General features: G+C 65.2%; 3 protein-coding genes across 4 annotated transcripts; 1 reads left to right on the top strand and 2 right to left on the bottom strand.

Annotated features, from left to right (window-relative positions):
- Positions 1–38: 38 nt before the first annotated feature.
- Positions 39–4,377, bottom strand: ENGASE (endo-beta-N-acetylglucosaminidase). Its single transcript, XM_068209845.1, has 14 exons — positions 4,190–4,377; positions 3,954–4,030; positions 3,625–3,826; positions 3,201–3,349; positions 2,954–3,111; positions 2,703–2,851; positions 2,396–2,561; positions 1,957–2,060; positions 1,611–1,719; positions 1,337–1,509; positions 951–1,105; positions 773–875; positions 567–681; positions 39–458 (listed from the first exon to the last, which is right to left on the bottom strand). Exons 1-14 carry the CDS (start codon positions 4,300–4,302, stop codon positions 54–56), a joined length of 2,178 nt encoding a protein of 725 aa, XP_068065946.1. The 5' UTR covers positions 4,303–4,377; the 3' UTR covers positions 39–53.
- An 856-nt stretch (positions 4,378–5,233) lies between these two features.
- C1QTNF1 (C1q and TNF related 1) lies at positions 5,234–10,633 on the bottom strand. Of its 2 annotated transcripts, none has more exons than XM_068209855.1 (5): positions 10,001–10,633; positions 7,560–7,695; positions 7,169–7,339; positions 6,911–7,053; positions 5,234–6,568 (listed from the first exon to the last, which is right to left on the bottom strand). In XM_068209855.1, exons 3-5 carry the CDS (start codon positions 7,303–7,305, stop codon positions 6,018–6,020), a joined length of 831 nt encoding a protein of 276 aa, XP_068065956.1. In that variant the 5' UTR covers positions 7,306–7,339; positions 7,560–7,695; positions 10,001–10,633; the 3' UTR covers positions 5,234–6,017. The 2 variants fall into 2 exon arrangements, with proteins under 2 accessions (XP_068065956.1, XP_068065955.1); XM_068209854.1 differs by having other exon boundaries at positions 7,169–7,319; positions 10,001–10,630.
- A 1,596-nt stretch (positions 10,634–12,229) lies between these two features.
- Positions 12,230–14,471, top strand: CANT1 (calcium activated nucleotidase 1). Its single transcript, XM_068209836.1, is given in 4 exon segments — positions 12,230–12,387; positions 12,389–13,059; positions 13,301–13,504; positions 13,944–14,471. Coding segments are annotated over 4 exon segments (1,305 nt in total). The 5' UTR covers positions 12,230–12,328; the 3' UTR covers positions 14,315–14,471.
- Positions 14,472–16,743: the final 2,272 nt, after the last annotated feature.

Here is a 16,743-nt window from a genome sequence, read left to right as displayed (position 1 = left end):
ACAGCCCACCTGCCACATGGAGGAGACACGGCACGGGCTGCACCACAGTTGCTTTAATGCCCATCTGAGCTGGTGCCACTGCCTGGTGCAGAATAGACCAGCACGAGGCGGCCCCAGCGCTCGGGGTCCACAGGCAGCTCATCCCGCAGAACCGGCTCCACCAGCAGCTCCAGCCGGCAGGACTGTCCGGGCGCCGGCCGCGGCACCGACAGCCCCACGGCACGGAACAGACAGCCCTGCGCCAGCCCCAGCACCTGCGGCGCCGTCTGGCCCAGGCGGCACCGGGCGCCCTGGCTCAGGACACGGAACCATCTGGCACGGCCAGGCGGGAAGGACCAGCGCAGGGTGAGGCTGAGCGAGAGCTGCTCGGGCTCAGGGCCCTCCTGCCACCAGAGCTGCGAGGCCATCACACTGTGCACCTGCGGTGGGGAGGCTGCCACGCTGGCCGTGTCCAGCACCTGCGAGGGAACCACAGCACTGTCAGGGTCAGGGCAGGCACCCCCCACCTTCCCAGAACAAGGAGGGCACGGGGCAGGTATCTCCACCAAGCAGCAGCAGGCACTCACCCGGACCTCCCCGAGGAGGCAGGTGAAGGATGTCTCCTGCAGGCTGGGCTGCTGGCGGGACACAATCAGGGAGAGGTCTCGCAGGCTGCAGTCCTGCAGCTCCAGCTCATAGCACCTGAGAGGGAAGAGACAGAGCAGCAGTGGTCCCAGGGAGCCCTGGCGTCCCCTGCCTGCCTGTGGACACAGGATGCAGGCAGGGCACTCACCGGCTGGTCCAGCCATAGGAGCCACGGTGGCAGGCGGCGAGCAGCTTGGCGAGGCCAGGTGGTGGTGCCGGGAGGAACCGGGGGTGGTACCGGCCGTTGGGCTCTGCCAGAGGGGTCAGGGGGTGAGGGAGTGCAGCAGGTGCTCACTGCAGAGAGCATGGGGGGGCAGGGTCCTCACCAGGCAGGGAGGTGGGGTTGCCCTCGAAGCACATCCCTGAGTCCCAGGTGGTGACCTCCAGTGCCACTGTGAAGTCATCGGGCTGTGGCCCCTCCAGCTTGTAGAGCAGGGTCAGGAAGAGCTTGGGGGGGGCCGGCATCTGCAAAGAGAAGAGGCTGATGACCCCAAATCCACCCAGAGAGAGACAGAGACAGAGACAGAGACAGAGACAGAGAGACAAAGAGAAGGTGCATCGTGTTAGGTGTGCTGCTGGGCAGTGTGGGCAGAGCCTGGGCACACTCGCCACCAGGCCCGGGGCCACACAGCTTGGGCCATGCAGGCCATGTCAGGCTGACATGGTGCCAGCCCGGCGCTGAGGAGGGGTAAAGGGCTTCGCCCCAACTCACCGGACAGCCACGCGCTCCTCGCCGGGGGGAATGGTCCCCTGCAGCTGCAGGGAGCTGCCCCCACACCAGGCATCCTGCAGGCAGCAGCTGGTGCTCAGCATGCCCTGGTGCTCCGGGTACAGTGGCTGGATGTCCTGCGCGCTCAGGTCGTACCAGGGCCCAGACTCTTCATCCTACAGCACAGGAAGAGCTGAGCTGGGGGAGCCAAGAGCAGGGACCTCCATGCCCAGCCCAGCCCAGTCTGACCAGAGCAGAGCTGTCACCCTGCACCCACCTTCCCATCCAGAAATGTGCTGGTGCCCATGCCCAGGCTGAAGGAGGTGGTGAGGGGCAGTGTGCAAATGCTGTGCGTGGGCAGGTACTCTGCCAGCGAGCCCCAGAACCTGGAGGCAAAGGTGGGTGTCAGGGCAGAGACTCCTGTTACGGTCACTGCCCTGCACGGCCTCGGGTATCACCTCAGCTGAGGCAGAAAGGGGCCAGCTGCTCCTGGTCAGCAGCCATGGTGTTCTGACAGCCACAGTGCCCCTGTAGCTGTGTCCCGCCACCCCACAGCCTTCCTGAGCCAGGGCACTCCTAGCCCTGTTCCTCCCCCAGCACCCGCCCTGCTGAGCTGCCCTCACCTGTTCTCGTTCTGCAGGAAATTTTCCTTCCCCAGGTGCTCATAGACCCAGCCAGGAGCAAAGATGGCTGCAGAGAGGCCATACTGGCGGATCAGGCGCAGGGACTGCAGAAACGAGCGGTGAGCAGCATGGGCCAGGCCAGGTAGTCACCTTGTCCCCTGTGTTGTCCCCACTCTCCCCATGTTCCACTGGCCCCATGGTGGGGCAGGACACCACAGGGATATGCTGCAGCATCTCCCTCTCCAGGGATGGCAGCACTGGGACCCTCCAACTCCCTCTTCATGCATGGCCAGCACTCTGGGATCCCTCACTCCTCACCAGTTCATCCCCAGGTTAGCAGCCCAACACAGCACAGCCCAGCAGGGCCATCAGTGGGAGCTCAGAGCCCTGTGCCGGGGAAGTCCAGGGTCGCACTCTGGCCCAGCCCTGTCACACCCACCTTGTCAGTGTCAAAGCCACCACCAATCACATCTCCACGGCCAAAGACATCAACACCAACATAGACGTCGTTTAGGCGCGGACCAGCCAGACTCTGCGTGCGCTCCAGCTGCTCCTCCTTCCAGTTGTAGTTGGTGAACAACCCGTCACAGGCATCAAAGAACATCCTGGGGACAAGGGTCAGAGTGGCAGATGCTCTGGTCACACACAGCCTCACCAAGGGCCGTGCAGGTTGTACCTGACCACCACCATGCTGGGTTTGGGGTGGGCTCATGCCCCCCACCCGGGGACAGTTTTGCCAGCCTCACCTATTCTCATCGTTCAGCTCGTTCTGCCACCTCAGTGTGCCATCCTTCAGGACACTGTCATACCAGATCACCAGCCCTCCTGGCACGGCACTGTGCACCCGTGCCGTCAGGTCCTGCAGGAAGAGGGGCAGGTTCCCCACGGCCGCCGCCTGCCAGGAGAGAGAGACACAGGTGGGTGAGGGCACAGGGCAGGGGGCTCCCCATGGGAACAGCACAAGGGCAGGGCAGTGAGCAGGGTCGGCAGGACTCACGCTCAGCGTGTTCTCTATGTTGATCAGCCAGCCGTCGAAGCGGTAGTGCTGGGCAATGCAGGCCAACTGCTCGGCCACGGCGCCGTACGCCTCCTGCCCGCCGGCCAGGAACGCCTCGCACAGCTTCTCCCCATCTGTCCACTCCGTGATGAATGTGCCTGCGGAGGCAGCCAGGGCAGCGTCAGCCGCACATCCTGGTGAATCCAGCTCACTGCTGGGGCTGCCCTAGGCTCAGCCCTGCCCCTACCCAGCACAGGGACGCTGTTGCGGTGAGCTGCATTGGTCCAGACCACGGGCGGAATGGTGACAGTGTGGTGGCTGAAGTAGACAAAGATGTCGATGTAGCGCCAGTGGTAGAAGACATAGGGGTTGCGTGTGGCTGAGCCCTGGATGAACCTGCAGAGGGAAAAGGGTTGGGCAGGGCAGGAAGGACGCTGTCAGGTGCTGTGGAGCTGGGTAGAAGCCTGACTCATAGCCGGGAGCTGGGGAGAGCTGTGGCACTGAGCCACCTCTGAACATCCCAGCCTGAGCAAGGCTCCCCACGCAGTATGCCAAATGCCCCATCCCTGCTCACCTGTGGCTGAGCCGGCGGGAGACATGTCAGGCAGAAACAGAACTGCCTTGGGGTTTGAGATGTTGAAGGTCCCTTTCACCTTCCACCTAGCACGTACCTGTCCTCCAAGTACCCGCCACGCATGTCGTGGCACACCAGTGTCCGGGGCCTGCTGCTCTGGAGAGGGGGCTGGCGCTTGGCCAGAGGCACGGCTGACACATTGAAGTCATCGTTGCTGTTGGGCTGCCAGGCCAGCAGCTCCTCCAGGCCGGTCAAGAAGAAGCTGATGGGCTCCGTGGTCTTCGTGTCAAAGTACCTTGCTGGGAACGATGGGGAGGCAGGACAGGGTCAGCAGTGAGCACTGCCTATGCAGCTCGGTCCGGCACCGACACCGTCCCCATCCCGGCGGGGCCCAGGGGTGGGCCGGCCCCTCTCCCAGTGCCTCACCTGGCAGGGGCTGCGGGCGGTCGCTGATGGTGTCGTGCAGGACAGTGGTTCCCTGCATGTCCGCCGCCGGCTGCAAGCTGCCCGGGAGGTGGGTGAGGGCCGGGCTGGGCCAGCACCGCGGCCAGCGCCGACCTCCCCATCACGGTCCCGGTCCCGGACCCCATCCCCATCACCGTCCCCGTCCCCGTCCTGGTCCCGGACACGATCGCGGCCTCGGCCCGGCCCCCGCCATCCACCTCCGCCGCCGCCGCGCGGCCCGCTCCGCCTCCGCCGGCTGCTCCGCCGCGGCCCCGGGCTCGGCTCCCGTTCTCTTCCCGCGCCGCGCGGGCCCCTCCGCCGCCTCCGCCATGCCGCTGCCGCCGCCGCCGCCGCCGCTGCCGCACTGACGGCGGCGCCGCCGCCACCGAGCCCGGCTCTCCCGGGGGCGCGGCCCCGGAGCTCCGCCCGCCCGGCCCCGCTCCGCCCCGGGCACCGCCCGCCCCCGTGTCCCGGGGCGGGGTGTCCTGGGATGGACCGCGTGCCCTGGGACGGGCCGCGTCCTGGGAAGAAACCACATGCCTCTGAAAGGATTGCGTGTCCTGGGGTAGAACACTGTGCCGGGATGGGAATCTGTGTGCTGGGATGCCGCCTGTGTCCGTAACTGCTGTGCAGTCCGGGATGAAGATGTTGCCTGGTCCCCTGGGGCCAGTGTGGCCAAGGAGCTTTGCCCATGCCATGGGACAGAGCTGGGGCCCTGAGCTGATGCCCCCACCCCACAGGCACAGCAGTGAACGGCCTGACCTGCCTCACTTGGCCCCCACCGACAACCCACTCCCCACATGTGGGGCCAGGGCTCTATTTAAGGTCATCCTGAGTCCCCCCCAGCCCGGTCCCCTTCCTCCTGTGCTTGGGGTGCTGCTTTCCAGCTGCAGCATTGCTCAGCCCAGCATGGAGCTGCCAATCCAGACCCTGACACCCGGCTTCACCTCAGACCTACCTCCTTTCCGTGGATGTGCTGGATAACCTGCACTCCTGACAACCTGGCCACGCTTCCCAGCCTGTCCTGTTCCCAGGCTGACAGTTCTGTCATGCACGCAGCTCCTTGGGGCACAGCTGGCCCACGCAGTGCCTGGCACAGGTCTCCTGGTTCTCCAGGGACAGTTTGCTCTTCCCTTTCTACCCCCAGCTCAGCAGCACCATGCCAGCCCTCAGCTCTCGGGGAGCCCCTGCACCCCAGGAGCAGAGCCTTGCCCTGAGTCCCTCGGAGCCTCTCCACACACAAAGCAAGAGGACACTGAGGGTGCGAGCAAGGCTGGAAATGTGAGGTGTTTAATGTGGCACAAGCTGAATGAGGGGTCAGCATGCTGGCCCATGCTGCTGCTGCATCTACACAAACACAAGCCCTAGCCAGCAGATAACCTAAGGGAAGAGGAAGTGGCTGAGGCCAGAGGCCCCACACCCAGGGCTGCTGGTGGGGAGAGAGCCCTTCCTGAGCAGAGGCTGCGGCAAGCAGCGACGAAACCTGCAGAGGGAACTGACACAATTCACTCCCCACGGGGGGACCCAGCCCCCCACTGCAACACCTGCACCGGGGAAGGAAGGAGGCCCTTAGTGGTTTATTGCCTTTCTGGATGGTGCTGAGCACCTTCTACCCCTTCCAGCCGGGGAGCACAGCCTGGTGCCAGGAGGTGAGCGTGGCACAGTGCAGGTGTCTGCGCTGCCTCGCACCAGGGCACCAGCGGTCACACTGTCCCGCTGTGCCAGCTCAGCCAGAGCCATGACAAGCTGAACCTGGCAAACCCAGCTCTGGAGCAGGGAGAAGGGGTGAGCTCCCTGCCCACCCCAGGTGAGCAGCTGCTTCCTGGTCACTAACGTAGCAGGGGCTTACAATTGCTCCAACTCTTCCAGGTGTGTGTGGTTAGCCTTGAGGTACTGGAGTGAGGGAAATCACACACTGGTGCAGCTGCTGGGGGTAGTGGCACTAGGGTGACTAACAGCATAATGGGGGTGGCACTCCTGGGAAGAGAGGGACAGGGGCTCCTTGGCCACCTGGCCTGGCACTGGAGGAGTGGGAGGGCCCGGTGCTCAAGGGTCCCCGCTGTACTTGATGAGGTGGCCACTGAAGGTGATGTAGGTGTCGTACTCATCGCTGAAGACGGCATTCTCACGCTCACCCTTGTAGAGCCGCACCCAGACCTCATCTTGCTCCTTCAGCTCCAGCATGACGCTCTGGCTCTGCATGATGCTGCGGTCGCTCACCTGGGCGTAGAGGATCACCACCTCCGCCCCGTTGCGCATGATGTGCAGGTACGTCTCCTTCTGGTTCCAGGTGTGCACGTTGAGGCTGAAGTAGTAGATCCCAGGGATGTAGCAGTAAAACTTGCCCGTGAACATGTTGAAGTGGTCGTAGAGGTTGACAAACTCCGTGTCAAAGATGAGGGTCTGGTAGTAGTCGTTACTGTGCAGGGGTTTCTTGCGGCCCACGGAGAAGGCGGCGTAGTGGCTCTTGCAGCGCTCCCCGGGGGCACCCATGCTGCCCTTCTGTCCCTTGGGCCCTGCGTGGCCCCTGCTGCCAGCCACCCCCGTCTTGCCGAACTTGCCCTGCATGCCACGCTCACCGCGGTCCCCTTTCTCTCCTGGGCACAGCAGGAGGGAGAGTTGGGCTGTCAGGCAGGGACCAGAGCTGAACCCAGCACCCGGAAAGCCCCTTCCCCAGAGGTGGATTGAGGGAGCAGGGACCCACCAGTCCTGCCCCTGCCCCTCCTCGGGCTCTGATGCTGCTGCCCAGAAGCCACCAGAGCAGGGGCTGCTCACACCCCAGTGTGGCTCCTGCCCTCTGTCTGTGCAGGGCACAGGACCACTGGTGCCACCCCAGTTTCTCATTCCCAGTCTGTGCAGGAGCTGGCACTGTGAGCCCAGCTCAGTGCTGGACCTGGGGCAATGCTGGCAACACAGAGTGGGGTCCTGCCAGCCCTCACCTTTCAGGATGGTCATGTTGATCTGAGGCATGGGCTGGTACTGGGGGTAGAAGCGCTTTTCGGATGGGGGGCAGCAGCGGACACAGCGGGGCTGTGGGGGCAGCCCCTCCTGGGCATCATCAGCCTTCTGCTCCTGTGTGGCCCTGGCAAGGCAGAAAGCAAAGCGCAACAGGCAGCTACGGGGGGTGGGGGCCCTCTGCGGTGGCAGGGCTGCCCTGGCCCCCGCTGCAGAGCACCCTGGCTCTGGGGTCCCCTCACCTGGCAGCTTGGTGCTGGGATGGGGCCTCATTGGGGTCTGTCCACCATCGCTGGTCAGGGATGGAGCTGGTCTGGCTCCCCACAGGGCAGGGCAGCAGGAAGATCAGCAGGACACCGTGCACCCACAGCCCCTCCATGCCTTGGCAGTGCCCTGTGAGGTGCCAGGGACAGCTGATGGGAACAGGAATGAGGAGACTCCCAGCCCAGCCATGCCCCGAGCTGTCCCGGGACAGGACCTGTGCACTGCACAGCCCCTGGGCTCTGGCTGGGCTATGGAACAGTGTCACCCCAGTGAGCACCTGTGGAGACCCACAATGGGGCAGTTAGGGGGCTCTGGGCTCACCAACATGTGCAGCCCCTGAGTCCTGGCACATACGGCAGATGGGATTACCTCAGGAGCTGAGAGTGGAGCAGAGCAGCAGCCTCTGAGCGGGCCAAGTCCTGGACCAAGTGCTGCTGCTCCTGCTCAGCCTGGCTTCAGCTGCCTCCCATGGACGCCCAAGAGCAGCAATTTAGGATGTCAGCACCTGAAAAATTACAGAGAGCTCCAGATGCCATGTGGCAAATGTCAGGGTGCAGCCCTGCCTGTGTGTGGGACCCCAGCCGGGCCCAGAGAGGGCATCTGCACCCCACTCCTGTGAGGGGCTCGTGTGCCCTGGGGGCTGCCAGCCCAAGGTTTTGCAAGGGGACAACACCTACTCCTCCAGAAAGAGGGATGTGGGCTGGCAGCCCTATCTGGGAGCTGGCTGAAACCTTTCCAAGAGCCCACACCCTCTATGGGGCCAAAACTAATATTTGCAGTGGTGGTGGCACTGTGGCCCAGCCCGGGCGCTTCGGGGCCCCTCCCTCTATTATCAGGACCGTATCTGCTGGAGACGTGGGGCCGGGCACGCAGCAGCTCGCCCTTCGGCCCGGTGGCACCAGGACAGCCTTGGCCAAACAGGGGTGTAGCACTGGCCAGCGCTGGGCATCCCGCGGCCGCAGGCTCCGGGCGGGGATGGGGATGGCTGCTGCCCAGGCTCCTATCTCAGCCAGGTGCCTCCCTGGGTTGGGACATGGGTGTGGCCTTGGCCGTTGTCCCCTCCCGCCCGGCTGTGCTCCGCGGGCTCCGCCGCGATCCCGCAGCGCCGGTGCCAGGGCGCAAAGCGCCCTCTCAGCCCTGTCCTGTGTCCTGCGGCTGAGCCAGGCCATGACGGATTTTGGGGCAGAATCCCGCGGTTTTGGTGAGCGCCTGCTCTCAGAGCACCGGGGTCTCCAGTGGTCGGTGGCTGTTACACGGTCCCCAGGTGCGGGGTCCACGGGACCACAGCAGCGGGTGCGGAGGGCGTCTGAGGCCGGGCTGGATGCCTGAAGTATGAGTCACTGGAGCTGGGAAGGGGCGGAGGGATTGGGAAAGGCTCCAAAGGGCTTTTCCTGCTGCTCAAACCCTCCGCCAAGGGCCTGGCCCCGGCATACGCTTCCCGGTGCCTCTGTCGCTCACCCCGTTGCCTCGGTGCTGCCAGGTGTGGAGGGAGGCAGGGGAGGAGCGGATCCACGGATAGAGCGTGGAGGAGGCCAGCAGGGCCTTGTGGGCAGCTGTCACCCCGGGCAGCCTCGGCCCTGGCTCTGCTCAGCCTGCCGGGCAGCACTGAGCATGGCACGGGGCTGCCTCTGGCTTTCTCTGGCTTTCTCTGGCTCTGGCTTTCTCTGGCTGCCTCTGGCTTTCCCTCAGCTCTGGGACCATCACGCCAGGCATTCCTCTGAGACCTGGAGCAGGCTCGGCCCTGGGGAAAACGCAGTGTCACCGGGAGCTGCTCCACGAGGAGAAACCCATCACCAGGAAGTTCCCATGGTGGAAGCAGCGCTTCCCAGGCTGTCGGGAGCAGAGGCGAGTGTGCGGTGCACGCAGGCTGCTGTCAGCAGCACACGGGGTTCGCTGGGCCCCCAGCGTGCCCCCCCTGCACCTGCAGGTGTGCTGGGCAGGAGGTGCCCACCTGCACACATAGCCCTGCCAGGAACACGCGTTTTCTCTCAGGGTTGCCTGCTCTCCAGGAGCAGTCAGAGATTTAAACTCAGTGGCTGCAGAAGCCTTGGGACTGCAAATCAAAACATCCCAAAATACTTTCCAGATGGAGATGAAGACTAGGATGAAACGGAACAAACCCTAAGAGAGGGATGAGGGGCTTGTGGCAGTGTGGAGGCAGCAGGACCTGCACTCGTCTTTGTTTAGGGTGGTGGACACAAACTTCCCTGCACCACAGCAGCCAGAACCACTGTGCCTCTGGGGTCATGCTGGTGGCCAGGTCCCCCGTGTGCTGCAGCTGCCACTGGAACGGTTGCAGAGCCCTTTTTCCCCTGGAACAGGGCAGAGCCAGCAGGCAGCAGGGTGGGGGCTGCATGGGGCAGATGTGAGGAAGGATCCTGGGGTAGTTACAGCCCTCCAGCTTCTGTAGCACCAGCAAGATGTTGTGCTGGGTACTCCAACAGCCACTGTGACCCCCAAAGAGATGCCGAAGGTGGCCCAGCGCGGGCTTGATGTGTTCGTAGCCATGGGTTTTTTGGCAACGCAGCTGGGGCAGGGCTGGGGGGGATCTGTGTCCTCCCAGAGCCGCGGTGGGTCGGGCTGTGTGCCCCAGACTACTGTGAGGCTCAGCAGTGTGGTCCCCAGTGCTCCTTCGCAGGCAGGGCAAGGGCCTGGCTCGGCTGGGGGCGCTCAGGGACCGACCCGCCTGGCTGGGCGTGTGCCAGGACACCCGAGCGCTCCCGGTACCTCGGCACCGCCCGCAGACGGGAGCACGGCCCCTGCAGCTCCGGGAGCGATCGTCAGGCCTCCCAAAGCTGCCCCGCACCTACCTCTGGGGCACGGCTTCTCCCTCGCGGCGCTGCCTTTGCTGCCCTAGATCATCGCCCGGGCCAGCGCAGAGCCTGCCCACGGCCGAGCGCTGCCTCCCGCTCCGGAGCCGCCTCTCCCCGCTCAGGCCCGGCGGAAATACACTCTTTGGAAGCGCAGGAGGCAGCAAGGCGCGGGACGAGGCTCGCAGCCCTCCCCCGCCAGATGTGCGCCCGCGGCTGCCTTAACCATGCGCGCTCCCGGGACCGGCCGCCTCAGCCATTCGTGCTCCGGCGCCGCCGCACCGGGAGCGGAGGCGGCACGTGCCAGCGGCTCCCCGGCGCTGCCGCGGGGCCCGCGATCCCGGACGGTGCAGCTGGCCCCGGCGCAGGACCCTGCCCCGTGCCGGCGGCGCCGAGGCCTTTCCCAGCCCCGTGGGCACCGCGGCCTGCACAGCCCCACCGGGCTCCAGCCTTTGACAGCCGGACACGCACACGGCTCCCAGGGCGCGGGGCTGGGTCTACCCCGCTCCCCACCCCGAGTGGCGGCGGGACATAGGGGGCAACCAGGACAAGGGCAAAGTGTGTTGCGGGCAGGAGCAGGGCAGCGCGGGGCTCATGCCCGCCGGGCAGCCGGGCTGTGCCCACCCCGCAGAGCCAGCTCTGGTCCCCGCACTGCCCCCGCCGCTGGGCTCCAGCCGCCCGTGCGGAGTGCCCGGCCGGGGCGGGCCCTTCACAGCACGGACCACAGCTCCCGGCAGGCCCCGCGGTGCAGCGGGCGGGGCGGTGGGAGGCGGTGACTCTCGGGGATCTCCTGGGAGTTGTAGTTTCTGCGCCAGATGGGGCGGTCTGACCGCTGCCGGGCGCGGCGGCGGCGCGCGGGGCCGCCGGGAGCTGTAGGCGGCGGCGGCGGCGGCGGCTGCGCGCGGGGGAGGTGGCGCCGCGGTGAGCGGGGACACGGGCGGGGGGCGCGGGGCGCCGGGCCGGCAGGCGGGGGTCCGCACCGGACGGGGGCACCGCGGACCTCGAGCACCCTGCCCGGGCGGCAGCGGTGGGCTCCTCGGGGCTGTGCCCCGCGCGGAGGTCCCGGGGGCGCGGGGGACCTCAGGGGCCCGCTCAGTACGGGCGGTGCCCCGGCTGCCCGTCAGCTCGGCCGGGGAGGGGGCGCGGGGGTCCCCAAGGGCGCGCCCGGCGGACGCTGGGAGTCCCCGTGTCCTTAGAGGGGCGTCCCGTGTCCATGCCTGGGGCTGCTGGAGGGTCACCGTGTCCCTGCCCGGGGGTCCTCCGTGACCGTGCCCCGGCGTTCTGAGGGTTCCCCGTGGCCGTGCTCAGAGCGGTGGGGGTCAGTGCACCGAGAGGGGTCCCCGGGGCTCTGCCGAGGCCCACGCTCCAGGACCCCGGCAGGACGAGAAGCGCTCCCGTGCCCCCACCGCGGGCTCCGTGCCGGTGCCGCGCCGCAGCTCTCCTGTCCGGGGCCGGCCCCCCACGCTCAATGCCGCCTCTGTTTGCCACTCTGGCTGCTGAAAGGCACATTGAGACCCTGCGGGATGGGCCCTTTGTGGAAAGCTCTGGGATGGCAGCTGGGGATCTCTGCCCCGGGATGGGGATCTCTGCCCCGGGCTGCATGGCACGGGCTGAGCACGGGTCCAGTGGTGGCTGCTTGACGCCGGGGCAGCCCGGAGTGCCCGTCTGCGAGAGCTCGGGGCGCCGCCACGTCCTCTGTGCTGCAGGGAGGGAGGTGGCACCGAGGGGCACTGCTGGCACCCCGGACCCGCGGGTGGGCACAGCCCGGGGTGGGCTCACGATGCTCACACGTGGAGGACACGCTGTGAGCCAGAGCAGGGATGAGGGGGTCCCGTGTCTGTGAGGCTGGGCAGGTCAGGATGTGTGTCCCTTGAGCACTGTGCTTCCTGCTCAGGTGTTGGCATCCTGCTTGGGCGGAGCTGCCACGTGTCTCCCAAGTGTCCCTGCGTGGCTTGGGGACAAGCTGACGGCTCATCAATGGGGTCGGTGCTCAGGGCCATGGGAGCTGGGCCAGGCTGCTCAACCACTCTGGAGGCAGCAAGGGTCATCCTTGCCCGAGGGGAACCCACTTCCTCCCAGGACCCTGTGGGGACGTGGACACTGCGACACGGGGCTCGCCTTGAGCCGGGTGCCTCAGCTCGCTGCCTGAGCTGCAGTGACCATGGCACACACAGAGATGCCGAGCAGGTCGTGCAGTCCTGGTCTGGTCAGGGGGCACAGAGGGAGCCAGGTGAGAGGGGCTGAGGGTGGTTCCAGCAGCAAACAGCCCCTGGGCATGGTGGCTCGTACCTGCATGAGGTAGGAGCACCTTCTGCTGCAGGAGAGGGGATGGGGCCCCTCGTGGCTGTGTTCTGCTCTCCCCCGAGCTCAGTCAGCACCAAATCAGCTCTTTGACCGTCTTCTCCCCTCTTTCCAGCAGGTTCTTCTCGCTCCCTGTCTGATGCCAGTCCCGCCCTGCCATGAGTCTATGAGCCCCCTCCGGATCAGTGTGGGTGGTCTGCCTGTCCTCGCGTCCATGACCAAGGGTGCTGACCCCCGCTTCCGACTGCGCTGGAAGGCCATCGTGCTGTCCTCAGCCTGCGTGGGGCTTGTGCTGTTGCTCCTCTGCCTGCACCGTCCCTCCCCAGCACGGCATGGCCCCCCCAGCCCTCGCACCTGGCAGCTTGGCCTGCAGGCAGGGGAGCGCTACAATGACACCTACCCGCTGTCCCCGCCACAGAGAAACCCCGAGGGCGTGCGCTACCGCATCGGCGTCATTGCGGACCTGGACACGCAGTCCCGGGGCTCCCAGGAGCACACCTGGTTCAGTTACCTGAAGAAGGGCTACCTGGTGCTGTCAGACAGTGGGGACAGAGTGACTGTAGAGTGGGACAAGGATGAGAGCATGCTGCAGTCCCACCTGGCTGAGAAGGGCCGGGGCATGGAGCTCTCAGAGCTGGTGGTTTTCAATGGGAAGCTGTACGCGGTGGACGACCGGACAGGTGTGGTCTACCAGATCGAGGGCAACAAGGTGGTGCCTTGGGTGATCCTCCCAGATGGGGACGGCACTGTGGGCAAAGGTGAGCTCCCGTCCTGTCCTGTGAAGCCCTTGGCTATTTTCACCTCGCTGGGGTGGGGCACACCTTTCCTGTGGCCTCTGAGCCTGGCCAAGAGAGGGCATTTCCTGCCGAGAGACCAATTGGCTGCGTGGGGGACACTGTGCCCAGCACCTGGCTCAGGGGCGTGGGATTTGGGGCATGTGGGACAGGCTGATGGCCACGTGCTGACTGAGCCCCCCTCATGCCATTCTTTCCACCACAGGCTTCAAGGCGGAGTGGCTGGCAGTGAAGGATGAGCACCTGTATGTGGGAGGACTGGGCAAGGAGTGGACCACCACCACAGGGGAAGTGGTGAACGAGAACCCCCAGTGGGTGAAGGTCATTGGCTACAAGGGTGATGTGAGCCACGAGAACTGGGTGACAAACTACAACACGCTGAGGGCTGCAGCGGGGATCCGACCCCCAGGTATGGAGAAGGGCAACCTCCTGCCACCCCATATCCCACACTCTTGATGGCTCCAGAGCCATACAGTCACCCTGCGCAGGGATACTGGCACTGGGTGAGACTTAAAGGCTGCCGGAGGCCAGAGATCTCCCCTTGTCCTGGTCATTTTCCTCTGCTGCCTGTGTCAGGAGCAGCTGAAGGGTGGCTCAGCTGTCATTGGGCCTGGCAGCTGGGCCCCCAGGCAGACTGGGGTGTGCTGGGTGCCCCTGCCTGGCTCTGGGAGGAATTGAGGGGCTGCTGCCCAGCAGTGGGGCAGGAGCAGGCAGAAAAGTTCATAAGGGATACCTGTGTCGGTCTGCGGGGTGTTTTGGAGGGGGAGGGGGAGAGGAGGGGGAGGGTCCCGCCCCAGCGTGGCTGTGCCCCTGTGGCCTGGGTGGTCACACTGTACTTCCTGCCGCAGGGTACCTGATCCACGAGTCGGCCTCCTGGAGCGACACGTTGCAGCGCTGGTTCTTCCTGCCGCGCCGCGCCAGCCACGAGCGCTACAGCGAGAAGGCGGACGAGCAGCGAGGCACCAACCTGCTGCTCAGCTCCACCCAGGACTTTGGGGATGTGACAGTGGGGCGCGTGGGCGACGTGGTTCCCACCCATGGCTTCTCCTCCTTCAAGTTCATCCCGGACACGGACGACCAGATCATCGTGGCGCTAAAATCAGAAGAGGACAATGGCAAGATCTCCAGCTACATCATGGCCTTCACGCTGGACGGGCGCTTCCTCCTGCCCGAGACCAGGATTGGGAGTGTGAAGTACGAGGGCATTGAGTTTATTTAACATTCATCTGGAGCGAGTGGAGGCATGTGGGCAGCCTAGGGACATGAGCAGGCCCTGCTAGCCTGCTCCTAGCCCGCGGTCCATGAGGGATGTCAGGCAGCGCTCCCAGCTGTGTCCTTGGCCATGGGCTCTCCTGTAAAGTGTTGACTGAGCTGCAGCAGGTGTGGTGCAAGTGTTTCGGCAGTGGCACCTGGTGGCAAGGGACCGCCACCACAGTGTGCTCCCGGCCCCGGGACAGTGTCCAGGTCCTGGAGTGCTGGTGCCTAGTCAGGCCCCACTGCAGCCCTTAGTGCCCTGAATTGCAACAGAATCATCTGCAGTGGGTCGTTGGCTCTGGTGATGTCCCTGCTCCGGGGTTGCAGCTGAGCCCCAGCTCTACAGCTCTGCCTTGTGTGTCATGGGGCTCCCTGGGTGGAGGGGGATGTACAGCCTCAGCGGGTCAAACTGGGGGGGATTTCATCAGGCTTTTTCTTCAGAAGCTGGACTTCCTTCCCTTTTCCCATAAGCTGGATGAGGTGATGGCTGGGGTGATGGGTGGCCTGTTTCAGAGAAAAGTCTCACATGGGAGGGGACAGTGTCTGTGGTCCTTTGCTCCTGGGACCACAGGGGATGCAGCAGTTCCCTCACTACTGTGGCTGTGCCTATTGGGCAGGGGGTGTGGGTGATGGGGCAGGGGGTGATGTAAAGTGGGCCCATCCCGGTGCCATTCCCAGACCACACCCTCAGGGGTAGGGGTGTGTGTGTGTGCTGGCTGGCTGTCTTCTCCAAGCCCTGGCCACACGTGGCTCTAGCTCCAGAAATGCTTCCAGCGCCAGGACTGTCAGCTCTGGGAAGAGCTGAGCCTTGGGCAGAAACTGCTGGGAGCTGGCAACAGTGCAGCCATGCAGTCCAAGGGCTGCTGTGCTCGGTGCAGGAGCAGAGCCAGGAGCTGCAGTTCTGCTTCCCAGAGCCAGCAGCAGCTGAGAAGCGCTTGCAGCAGCCCAGGGCTTTGGCCCGGGAGCCCTCCCCACACCCGCCAGCATGTTGTGAAATTGCTGCCGCAGCCTGTGGCCCCCAGGAGGAACTTGTGTGGTTTCAGAAGCCACAAGTGTCAAAGGAGCATCTGCTGGCCCCGGGGCCCTCCTGAACCCTCTGACCAAGGGGGCTGTGGCTCCTGGCCTGCCCACACTGACCTGGCCCTGCCCCTGCTCACAGGGCAGCATATCCTCACACCAGGACCAGTGTTTGGCTCTGTGGTGTCCCCACTTTGGTCCCCTTTAACACTGCCCCTAGGACAGGTCTGCCAGCAAGTAGGGCTTCAGAGAACTGGCCACTGTGGTTTGGGGGGCCCTTGTGCCCCCTGTATCCCTCTGCCATGCCCTGACACCACTCTGCTGTGGGGTCCAGCCATGAGCAGGGAGGGAGAGGTGCTGTTGGTGCAGCAGTCAGGCCGTGGTTGGGTGGAAGGATCCACAGAGAGGTTGGGGCCCTCCCAAGAACCCAGCCAGGCTGCTCCCCCCAGCCCTGTTTACAGTGTCAGCACCTCTGTGAGCCATGCGGAGCCCTACAGGCCAGACATGTGTTTTCATTTAGCCCAGACGATGACTCGCTGGGCTGCGCTCATCCCTAGGCAGGACCTGTCCCCAGTGCTGCAGACAGGCCTGGCTTTGGCCCCTGCACGTGGCCTGGGGATCGTGCAGCACCTGGCCCAGGGCACCCAGGATGCCTTTGCAGCCCACACTGGGTGCCAGCTGGCCACAGTCCATGATGGCCACTCAACCGTCACTGGCACTTGGCTTGGCAATCTCTCCTGGCCTCACTCACCCTCCTGGCCTCACTCACCCTCCCAGCCCAGCACCGGCAGCTCCACAGCACCTGCTGTGGTCCCAGGGCTGTGCCAGTGGCTGTCCCTGCTACCTGGTCCCTTCTTGTCCCCTGGGCCCCTGCCCTGAGCACTGTGCTGCCCTCAGAGCAGCGGCACCAATGCCTCAGGCAGCTGGGCCAGCAGAAGTCCTGCTGCTGCTGGAGCCTCTGTGAGCCCCACAGAGGAGTTGGCAGCCTGGGGCCCCATCTCCTGGTGTCATCCAGCACCCCAGCACTGCCAGTGCTGTCACATCCCATGTGTTCCCTGCAGGCTCAGGCAGGGTTTGGGACAGGTCCAGCTGCCCAGTTCTGCTGTTTCTTCTCATCCTGGAGGCTGAGCACCTCTATTACCTCCCTCTACTGCGTCTATCCATGGCAGTGCTGTGGCAAGAGGCTGGCTCAGGAGCATATTTTGTGGCCATGGTGGTGGCTGTCCTGCCAACACATGCCCATGACAGTTGTCCCAGCTGTGCTCGAAAGCTTGTGCCCCTGCCTGCTCCACTGGGCCAAAGGCACTGCTGGGGAGATGGAGCACGCTCAGCAGCCAGCCAGGCACAGAGTACAGCTACAATGACAGCACTGACACC

This window comes from Anomalospiza imberbis, chromosome 19, assembly GCF_031753505.1.
Source record: "Anomalospiza imberbis isolate Cuckoo-Finch-1a 21T00152 chromosome 19, ASM3175350v1, whole genome shotgun sequence".
Lineage (NCBI taxonomy): Eukaryota > Metazoa > Chordata > Aves > Passeriformes > Viduidae > Anomalospiza > Anomalospiza imberbis.
Note: the sequence above shows the minus strand (reverse complement) of the source record. Positions and strands in the feature narration are given on the sequence as shown.